Consider the following 11,701-nt stretch of genomic DNA (forward strand, 5'->3'; position numbering starts at 1 on the left):
GTGAAGTCACAGATCAACTGGCTTCGCGTATTGGGGAAAAAGAAAATTGCAGGCGTTTTCCAAAAACTAGGTGCACGCCACCTTCTAGGACGCATTGGCAATGCTGTCAACTCAACTTTAGCCCATAAAATTGAGATGCTTAGTCTGTCATACTGACCGCACACGATATTCAGAACGATGCTTAAGGCTAGCAGGTCTTCCTCACCTATCTCCGCAGCATGAATCATATCGACAAAATATAGCTATGTTTGTTTTATTTTAAATATGTACCAAGAATGTGCAAGATGCCTTTCAATGTTACCTACACTGGCTATGCTTTTGCCTCCAGATGGTAGTTCTGCTATCTGTGAGTATGCTTCTTGTATTCTTTTACGAATAAAAAAGGCGGTGACAGCCGAAGTAGATCATCGCCGAAATTTAGGTCTACTCATGCGACCATGACGAAGGTAATTCGCGGACTAAACGCGAAAATGTGCTAATATTTTGCCACAAAATATTTCACGCACCTTGAAAATCCCGGAGCACAGTCGCAACCAACCTTACACCCATCCGGGCACCGGGTATTCACCGGCTTGTTGCATTTGTAAGCGCAAACGCAAAAGTCGTTGTAGTCCTCATTGCTGAAAGCTTTACATTTTTCACATTCGTGTTCGTAGATGCATCTGTCCCAGGCATTCCGCACATAACCTGGCTTACAGATGCAGAGCCTCAGCTTTTTGTCCTTTGTTGGGTGTATGAGTTCTGGCCGGCAAAATTTGCGCTCTCGTTGAGCTTTCTCCACAAGCCTTTCTCTCGCAATGCAGGTTACCGGAAGATCTGCGGAAAGGGTTTGCTAGACATTTCTTCCTGGTGGAGCTCATGGGCAGAATACAAATTATACGCGGCGTTCCACCTAGGGCTTAGCACACGATAATTGTATCATATTGTGAACACTTAAAAACTTTTTAATATCTTTACTACAACATCAGAACTTGTACGACTGCGAATGTATTGTATGAACTTTATCCCGGTTAATGGTAAATACATGACCAGGAAATCCTGGTTAATCTACACCACACAAGGCCGTTACTAGGTGTTCGCTTCAGGAAGACCTACATTCTTCTATTCTTGCTGCAAAGTTACGGAAGCACTGGTTTGGTTGGATTGGTACTGGATGCATAATGAAAATAAACATGATACAATAGGACGTGAAATATTTTGCTATCAATGGCAAAAATAATTTTCTGCAGTAGTGCAATAGCTTGGTAAATCAATAAATGTGGCTGTGAACTAGTACGTGAAAAAAAAACACAAGACAAACTACGAACACAGAAGCTTGCTGACATAACTAATTCACATTATCTTTCCAAGCTCACGTTTGAACAGCTATAATACAGAAGACTGACAATAAAGTAAAATAATAGGAACAGGTGTTGCTTGTGAATGTTTTTTATGAAATGTCCATCAAAACGACTTCGGCATCGGCAAATGGGCTTGGGAAAACAGCAGTTTTAGATAGAAGGCTGTTCGAGTATGCTGCTGCTTAAAGGAAGCATGAAGCTTAAAGGATGGTAGGTTGGGCGAGTCGTGCAGACTAGTTACCGGTGCGTAGAAATATGTTTGAAAGCAGCGTGATGCCCTGCAAATGATTAAATCAAACGTGAAAAAGAAAGACAGAGAAGGCAATTCAACCTCTTGTTGAAGTCCATCAGTACACTGTCTTGCTCAGAGAGTTGACGGTGAGGATGCAGCAGAGTCACTGCACACCAAACATCTCGTAAGGAATATATAAGGGGTATTAGAATGGATAAATTTTTTGACTTCACTGTCTTCAGGATTGGCCAACATTTTTAGGCTGTACCTACGCACGGAAACGGCCCACATTTCCAAAATGCGCAGCAAACACACAGGAACTGCTACATTTTTCAACTGTACTACCTTGCTCATCGACCCACTAACTAGGCTAGAAGCGCAGATACCCACTAAGTAAAAGCGGGGGCAACTTACTGAGGAACACATTGTCATCAAAAAAATTTACAGAACTGAGAGGTTTTTGTCAGACAAATGATATCCACGCCAAGCGTTTTCTTACGTGAACCGTCTTTCAGTTCCATCTACGGAGGCCCCTTGCTGGAAATGCACGTAGCCAAGACATGTTATAATTTTATGGTCTATATCTTTGCAACCACAGTTGCTTCGTTCCTTACTTGGGTATTACCGTGTAGAGAAATGTGGCACTTGACGGTAATGCATGTGTCGCGCCGACATTGGCGCGATGGGAGTCAAATTAATAGAGATCATAAAGCTTCAGTGAAGCGTGCCAGGAATAACGACAAGAGGTGCACTATTTAGCTTCTTGCTCGGCGTATAGAGAGGCATAGCGCGGTAGTACCTTTGCGATCCTAGAGGCTACAATCGCTTTTGAGAAATGTCACTATGACATAGTAGATTAAATGAACAAAAGTCAAACACGGACTAAGCAGAAGCTGTAAGACCAACAAGTTTGCAAATGTTGCCAAAAATTTCACGCACTCCTCGGCTATGGGACCCCAGCGTATGACTTGTAGGGTCCCAAAACTGCTTGCAGAGATTTTCTGAGCAAGACGAGGTATACCCAGCCCCTTCGACCACCGCGGAACTTGTCCGTTTCCTTAGGGAACGCAAGTGCAGGAAATTAAGGCGAGCGCAGCAGTCCTGAGAATTTAGGAGCACGGTGGCCTCGAGCAGAGCCAGGAAGCCTCAGGAATCACCCGTAGGGAGTAATATCTTAACGCTAGTCACAAAAAACCCTCTGCAAAACAAACTGGCCCACTCCAAATAGGGAGCCAGCACCATCACGAAATTGGACTGTTAGACATCCACAAGCTGTAGCAACAGGTTCAGTTTTGGTATATTTGACCTGCTTAGTTACAGGAGCGGGAGCAGAAGCTAAAGGCTATACAGCCGGACAAACGCCTCTGCTCCTAACGCATTTCGACATGGAGCTCTGCATGCGATAATGTCATGGTGATCAAAAATCAGCTAGCAAATACATTGAAAAATAAATAAAAGAAAAAATTGAGTTTACCATGCTAATACACAACACCACGTAAACTATGTCTAACATTATATATGTATGACTGATCCGATTACAATGCAATGTTTACGACACTGTGGCTCCGATACATCACCGATGACAGCCATCTCAAACGACTGCTGCGATATGCACTCCTCAGCATCGTCGTCCCCCTCCGCGCATCGACGACTTGCAAGCAGCTACAGTGACGTGTCGATAATTATTTACCGTGCGCTACGTCACCACAATGCAGGCAATGAAACCGTTTTATGGGGCCATCTCAGCCCGAGAAGATGTATGCTTAAGCCAGCGACAGTCACCGCTTTGTTTTTGATGGTGCTCAGTACATCACCGATGACAGTGCGTTGTGCGTGTTTTATGTCCGCGGTCAAGATTGTTGATGCCTCTCAGCTCATTGTCCGTCTGTCTGTCTGTCTCAGCTCGACACCGCGTCGCTGTTGCCGAAAGATAAGTTGAGCGTGGCCCAACCGTGGTGGGTGCGCGCACAAGAGTTACGTGCCTTGCGCGGGGCGTGACCTCTGGTTTTCATTGACAGGCGAACTCGTGCTAAACTCGTACATTGCGAAACCCCTTCCGAGTTCAACTCGGGAACATGGCACTGGCAGCAAGCGTCAGTATGACCGTCTGGACCCGTTCACCTAAATGACCGACGTGGAGTTCCAGCGTCATTTTCGCTTGTCGAAGAAATCAGTGCGCTGGCTGTGTGACGAGCTAGACGAAGGCTGTCGTCTGCGGAGACAGCGTGGCGGGCTTCATTCGCTCACCGTCGTAGAGCAAGTCCTCTGCGCCCTCCGTTTCTACGGGACTGGGAATTTTTAGGGAAGCGTGGGCGCCGATCGTTACATTGGACATCATCAAAAACTGTTAGCCGCTGTGTCAGAGATGTGTCAGCGGTGGCTAGCTTTCCCGAATACTGCAGCTGAGCGGGCATAGTTAAAAGAATGCTTCCTATTTCGCGGGAACATTACGAACGTAGTCGGGTGTGTCGACGGAACTTAGGTAGGAATTAAGGCGCTTTTAATGTCATTGTTACTCTGATTAGCAGTGAAACAATGTCTAGACACGCCATATTGCCGAATTTGGCACTTAAATTTTTTGTTACCGACGTCTCACATGCGGCTGCCTAAGATACTGACTTTTTCGCTGGTTGCTGACTTTTTGCCGATTGTTCTACTTGCCTGTCAGGGTGCCTTCCAAATGGCTCACTTTCTTGGAAAAGAGGTTAACTAAGTATAAATAGATAAATGGATATCACAAATAGTGTGTAGTGACCTATGAATGTTCATCTTATAAAGAACTTGGGGTTCTTCATTGGTGAAGTTACTTAGTATGCATAATGCTGAATTTAGGTCATGCGTCATCTATCGGCCGCTCTATGAAACACCGAGGTGGTGCACAATTTGTTGCAGCGCGAGATGTGGATGTTACGCCAAGCCGGTTGTGCCTATGCATTTGTGGCGAAATGAAAATGCATTGAGAATCTAAGTGTGCTGGCTTGCATGCAGAAAATACTTCAGATTGTTTGCTCTGTTCACTGTTGATGCATGTGCCAGAGGTTCAGTGTATATATATATATATATATATATATATATATATACATGTTTGGGGGGGAGCGGCATTCTGGATGGATAGATCATATATTTTCGTCTCATAATGGGGCTCTAATTCTTAAGCAGTAGGACAATGCTCATCCAGTGCTGTGAAGAACTCAGTGTGCGTGAAGATGTCATGAACCAACAAGGCAAAATTACATATCGGGAGAAATGTGGTGCGGACCAATGAAAAGTGGGTCTTTAACCCGCCATGATAAAAATAAGAATTGCAGAGCCAATAGACGTTTTGTACAGCTTTAGAGGAATGATTACACAAAACGTGAAATGCTCAAACGAGTAAAAGCTTGCCACAATGCCAAAGTAGGATGAGGGACATGCAGCATACTTTGGCATTGAACATGTCCTGCAACCGCTATCTATATTGTAAGCCTCGCTGTCACACCTTCCCCTCCGGCACTCCGTTTACTGAAACGTGGCACTGTCTTTCTATCGGTGCCATGATTATGATGCTAACGGCAGCAGTAAGGCTGGTTAATGCTTGCCCCTTTGATTCCTGTGAGTTTAGTGCTAAAGAATATGACACGTGCATACACCTGTGCTGCAAAATTTAACAGTTGTGATTTTTTTGAGAGCTAATTTGTGTTGGGACATTGCAAAGACGTGCGCCATTGTGGCTTAATAACTAGAGCATTGGTGAGGTTGAAGACTGAGTGTATTGGTATAGAAGCTTGAAGTTGAATTGCACAACAATTCGACGGGATACAAAGAAGAGAAATACACACAGCAGAACACTCTGCTGTGTGTGTTACTCTTCTTTGTGTATCATCAAATTGTTGTGCGATCCAACTTCAAATAGAGCATTGGGCTTCTTTGGTGCAGGACCGAGAAGTGTGAGCTATTCGACGCAGAATATGGAAGACTGAAGGTTTGCAAACAAAGCTTTCCTTTCAAATCGACCTGCTCGTGTAATACAAGCAATGATTGAAAGAACCGTCTTACAAAAATAATGGTGAAATCAAGAGCCTGTTAAAAGTGTAATTTGTATATTGACACTGTTGACATAATTGGTGCCATACCGGCCTCAAAATTGTTCTGGACAGAGCAATTTGTTTCTTATATGAAGCACAAGCTTCCATTACATGCTGTACAGATAACCAAGCTCAGTTTGTTTTGACGTGGTACACAACACTCATTGTAATCGGTTTTTGATTCTAAAGAAGTGCCAAACACCAATTCTTTTTCAAGGACGTCATGGGAATATTGGGCGAGACCTTTTCACAGCCCCTGACAATGGAAGTGTGGCCAGCCAGCTTTACTTGGATGCCTTTATAGATTTCTGTTCCTGATCAATGTGTGCTATCAAGTTGCTAAAGCCTATGCAACTGGCGCAAGGTATTTGGGGATTCTGTAGTCTGATACAGCTTTAGGAGGCCACGGAATCTGCACATTAAAGGCAGGTGAACGCAAGCCTGCAGCAATGGGCATGCACTCTAGACTGACGTCGTGCCAACGGATGCATTAATACCCTCTCGTTGGAGAGGGACTATTTCTTTAGACGTGGAGGAAATCGGCTGCTGCGCTATGGTCATCTGGGCGGGGCCTCTCCTGTCTTCTGAAGTTGTATCCGGCTGTAGAGGATGCCGCTTATCATACAACACAAAAGGACAAAGCGTACAATTATTTGGCCTATGATATGAATACATCAGAAGTGAGATATGCAAGGGCCTAAAATGTGTGAAAATTAGTACACGCAAATATATGACATTGTTAAAGAATACGTGGTATCGAACATGCATGTAATGGCATGTTTGAATCGGGGAGTGTCGCAGTCATATGCACAGTCTATAGGTGATAGCATTATTAAGCTCCTGCTGTTTCCTGTCTTTCCATCGTGAATTACAGACACCATTAATCTTGTGGCTAATCAACACGCACTGTATTCTTGCACATTGAAAGAACAGCACAATGACGTATATGCTGCATTAGTGTATTTTTCATTTACATGGTCCAAGGTTGGCACAGGTTGTCTTACGTTTTTGCCTATCTTGAAGAGACACCAAGTGCATGTTCCAAGTGTCCTAATGTGCACTGAGCAATGTTTACTGTAATAAGTTTACTCATGTTAGTGAATCATAAACAATAATAAACTGAAATCTCCTTTATAAGGTGTCTTCTTGGGGCTCGACTGGAGAGCAGTGAGGGCACCGATACTACTGTTGCAAAACAGCCCTCTGGACCTCTTCCACACTCTCAAGAGCACGTGCCTGGAGCCCGCTTACTGCCACCAGGCGGTTGAGTGCCTCTAGCTGCAGAATGTTTTGCTGCAAAAAAGTGGATTATTGAAATGAATCAACTGCATATAAACCATTATTTATAACGAAAAACGCCTGTTGCACTTTTGGTGCTAAGTAGCCTTAACTGTGGAAGCCTTTGTTGTAGTATGCATAATAAGACAATGTGTCAAGACAACGTTGGTTTATTTTTCGTAACTCTTGTTGTCTTTTTCAGAGCCAATTGTCATGTTGACTAGTGTGCCAGCAGCTGAGGTGTCCCCGCACCTTCACGAGTCTCTACTGTCAGCACCACAAACCTATTTTTGTTCTCTGCAAAACAAATGCCTCTCCCTACAATCCTGTATTATACGAGCTGATTGCATCCTATGCCTACAAAGATAATATTTTTGTCCAATTACGCAATTTTCTACCATCCTCGGCTGCAGTTCTCTCTCCTTGACATCCGTTCTGTCACTCTTATGTAATCACCTGTTATGAACTGGCAACAAGTGATTGAAGACATGCATGGCCTGCCTACCGACTCCATTTTTTTCTTAATCTCAGCAAGCATATCAGTTGCCATGGTTTACTACGCCACTGTCTTCCTGCTTTAATGCTATCTCCAACAATTTTTGTTACTTCGCTTTGTGCGCAGTCCTCGACTTCTGAAGTGTCTTTGATAAACTCCAGGTTTATGTCCCATATTGCATAAGCGGTAGAATGCAATGATTCTAAACTTTTTTCATGGATATTGGTAACGTGGCGATCACGATTCGGTAATGTCTTCCATGTGCTGTTCAACCAATGAAATTTTTGTATAAGTTTCCTGCTTTATATCAGTGCCTGCTATTGATATTTCACCTGGATAAAGATACTCTTCCATAGATTCTGCGGGCTTAATGTGACTCATGAATTTCTGTTATTTCAGAAAGTTAGTGAAGGTTATCTTCATCTTTTCCATATTTTCGCGGGACCACGTGAATGTAAAAGCAGGAACATTCATTGGTTCTCAATGCCCTTTGTTAAACTGTTGGACATCAGTTCGTTACTACGAAAGTGACTTAATCCATGCCCTCTTATTATACTAAACATGAAACATCAGAAATATACTTATCTGCAGTTTGTCAGTGTCTCCTTCACTGTGTTGGTAGCGAGATCCATCGTCGGCACCACCTCCTTGTCACATCGTAGCTGTATAGGCTGTCTTTCTTTTTCACACACTATACAATATTCGTGACGCTCGCAGTCACGCAGAGTGGAGGAACTCACCAGAAGCATCACCGGACTAGTTGTTTCTCCGGCATTGCGCCGTGAGCAGTAGGTGCGCGTGGCGATCTGTAAAATCGCCAAAGCTATTGGCAGTCTTACGGGGTGCACGGAAAGGTTGCTCAAGGAGGAACAGAACTATCCGAAAAATAGTGGTCATCGTCGAGCCTGATCACTACGTCGCGCACTGCAAGCTCGTTGTACGAGTTTGTTTACACTGGGACTCTTCGATGTTTAGCTACCATGCTCACCCGGTGAATGGATGTGATGACGCCATCACAGCGTTCCCTCGTGGTATAATGCGAAGCGTACTAAGTTACAAATTAGTCTAATACGAATTCTTGTAAGCTTTAAGATGCTTCTAAAACAGGTTAAAGTAACTAATAATAGTGGACGAAATGCATTTGCTTTATAACTTGCTTGTGCATGTAATGCACTAGGTGGAACGACAAACAACTGAAAGAAGGCACGACCATGCACCGTTGGTATGATAACGCGAGCCCCAGTTTGTCGACCGCCCAGAAGGCAACGCCCAAGGAATGATAGCCACCCAGAGTGAATTTGGATGAAACAATGAAACTGGAGGCTTGTCGAAAGATTAATTGTGTCTCGGTACCATTTGTGCTTTAATCTTGGGGTGTCGCGAGAGCTCGTGAAGATCCCGAGTTTCGCCAAACTCGGCTCATCCTGCATAGCACCCCAAGTCGTAAGATGGGATTTATGGTTGCCGAATGATATGTTTTCCACGTCATTCAAGTAAAAGATCCCATTTGTGAGCAGGGCGTGGTCTTCCCACTCATTACAGGTGCTTAGAAGGTCATGTTCGGTGAGCCAGCCTTCCACGTCATGGTCGTCGGTGCCACTAAATATAGCCGGATCGCGCTGTCGGATGACGCCAGAGCAGACGATGGCCGAGGGCATGGGTGCAGCAGCCTCGGGCGGTCCCGGATCCTCCATTGCAATAGATGGTGATTGCGCATGACTCCGGAGTTCCAGTGTGTAGAGAAGCCCAGCAGCTCCATCAAATACAACGGGGGTGGTTGCCAGCAGCACTAGTTCCATAGATTCTGCGGGCTTAATGTCACTAATGTCTTAATTTCGCTATAGCACTGACCTGTCAAGTTGGAAACAGGTCAGTGCTATAGCGAAACGGCAAATAAGCGCTTCTCCTCGTCATATTCCTTTTCCCCAGCACCGCGCCCACTGCCCAGTGCCTTCAGTACAATATATATATATATATATATATATATATATATATATATATATATATATATATATATATATATATGTGTGTGTGTGTGTGTGTGTGTGTGTGTGTGTGTGTGTGTGTGTGTGTGTGTGTGTGTGTGTGTGTGTGTGTGTGTGTGTGTGTGTGTGTGTGTGTGTCCATTACCAGGGCATAAGGGCGACTGATAAGTCTCCTGGAGTGTCCATACATTCACTATCCGAATAAGAGAAATGGTTGCAGCCAGAACCGCTGTGGCAAGCCTGAGGTTACATAAATGTGTTGATAAAAGAATTTGTGCGTCATAGAAACACAAAAGCTGGCACAGTTTAAGTTTGTATTGTTGCGACGCGCTTCGGCCGTGGATCATTGTGTCAGGGCTCACGCGGCGACCGCTGCGGAGCTCCATGTTGGTACCCCACACATCGTCGAAAATATTGCGAGGTGGGAACAAGCACAAATGTTGTTTGTGCAAGGCGAATGCTGATGATACCAGCTGACACTAGAACATGGCGGCTGAAGTGTCCCAGCCACGAAACACTTTTTTGTCATCGTCTCTTGTCTGCATGTCCTTTTCTACATCGCAAGAATATTAACACGGCATAGACATTTCAATAATTTTGCAGGCAGAACTAGTTAATGAGATAGGACAGTTTTTTACAAGAGAGTATGGTGTTACCTTTCAGGTAGTCTGCAACATCAGTATATCCTTCATAGTATTCTTCTTCTTTGCAGTGTGACTGTGAAAACAACGTTATGTACTTAGCATATATTATAGTTATAGGTTTGCAAATATTGTTCGAGATGCCTGCCGGCCATTTGTTTTCAATTATTGAGGTGGTGGTCTCTGCAGGCAAGACAAAGGGTGCCGTATGCACAATTACACTGGTAGAAATGAGAAAAGGTGTCGTTGAAGTGTGTTTACAGCATTAAATCCTTAGTACCTAGGCCAACAAACACGCCTTTCACTTTCCATTTGCACCACTTTGGTTAAAAAGAAGCAAAAGCCAGGAAATACCGTCCTCACATTACAAAAAAAAAAGCGCACACGAGATTAGTATCTGTAGAGTGCTCGCATAGTTGCAACGAGCTCTGGGAAACAATACTTCAACAGCCATTTTTCTTACGAAAATAAAAACAAACAAGCGCTATGTCGGGCTGGATGCGCAGCCAACAATTTTTAAAATTTAAAACGGTGGTGCACATATCTGCTGGCAGCAAAGCGGGAAAGTTAAGGAGGATGGTTTTACTTTCTAAGCATTACGTATTACCATGCGGAAAGCACATTGAGGAAGATGGGGTCTTGCACGATGCAAGCCAAGATGCCCAAGTATCTGCGGCAGAAGTATAGATGCAACATAAAGAGTGAAAGACGAACCACACGCGTACGTTGTACCGAACACAAATACTGCCAGAGGCCGCAAAATATGCTTTGGAAAAGTGTGAATTACAGACCTGTTGGATAGTTATGAAGACTACGCTAGTGATCACAAACAAAATGAAGGCACCACACATCATGTCTGCTCCAGAGATCAGGCACGTTTTGAAACCTTGAGAAAGTGACGCACCTTTGATTTCCTTCTTATGGTTGGCAGTCTCATACAACGGCCAACAATTCATTGTTTCTACAAATCCATTTGGCCCTCCATCACCCTTCGACAGCTGTGCATATCGTGCAAACGTCGACCGGAACTCTCGCTGTTCGCACGTGCACAATAATTACGTGAGTGTCTGCGAGTAAGCTAAAGAAGAACGGTTTATTTGTTTCAAGCCTGTGCAGAATGTTTTCACCGGTTGCGCAATAATTAAGTTGAACAATGTCTCATTTGAATTTAACCGCGTACACAGATGTCATAAACGCATTGGGTTCATTTTGTTATAAGTCAGTCATGCCACGCGGAAGGACCATCATGAAAATTTGCAGGTTTCAGGCAGTTACAATTGGGGGATATTAAGGTCACTTCAGTAAAGACAGCAGTTCTATAAAAATGTCTCACACTTTGCTCCCTGCTCTTGCGAACCTAGGCTGCATTGATTTGTCATCTCTGTAGCATCTGCAGAAATGAAATTAAAGAATTCAGTTGCTTAGAATTGAACATGTTTGATGAGGTTTGTAGAATACTGGTAAATTGGCTAGGCCTAGACAACCCAAAACGATTTGAAATTTTATTTACCTGAAGGAAACTACTAATTTTGTTCCTGCTATGAGAAATCCAAACACTGCATTGGTAGGTGAACTATGTCATTCCTTATGCTTTTAGCAACATTTCAGCGTAATAATGTCTATCAACAACAAAGTCAGTGAAATTTCCATAGCATCAACAGTCTG

The 11,701-nt window shown here is 43.8% G+C and overlaps 1 protein-coding gene across 2 annotated transcripts in view; it reads right to left on the reverse strand.

The window, feature by feature from the left end:
* LOC139050523 (serine protease inhibitor swm-1-like) overlaps positions 1-11,026 on the reverse strand; it is a 31,355-nt gene extending 20,329 nt beyond the window's left edge. The window contains exons 1-2 of one of the 2 annotated variants that reach the window (XM_070527022.1): positions 10,941-11,026; positions 10,052-10,112 (exon numbers count right to left, since the gene is read on the reverse strand). In XM_070527022.1, the coding sequence (XP_070383123.1) occupies positions 10,052-10,112; positions 10,941-10,973 (94 nt within the window). In that variant the 5' untranslated portion in view covers positions 10,974-11,026. The other variant, XM_070527021.1, reaches the window with a different exon arrangement.
* Between the last annotated feature and the right edge of the window lie 675 nt (positions 11,027-11,701).

The sequence above is a fragment of the Dermacentor albipictus genome, chromosome 10 (genome assembly GCF_038994185.2).
Source record: "Dermacentor albipictus isolate Rhodes 1998 colony chromosome 10, USDA_Dalb.pri_finalv2, whole genome shotgun sequence".
NCBI lineage: Eukaryota > Metazoa > Arthropoda > Arachnida > Ixodida > Ixodidae > Dermacentor > Dermacentor albipictus.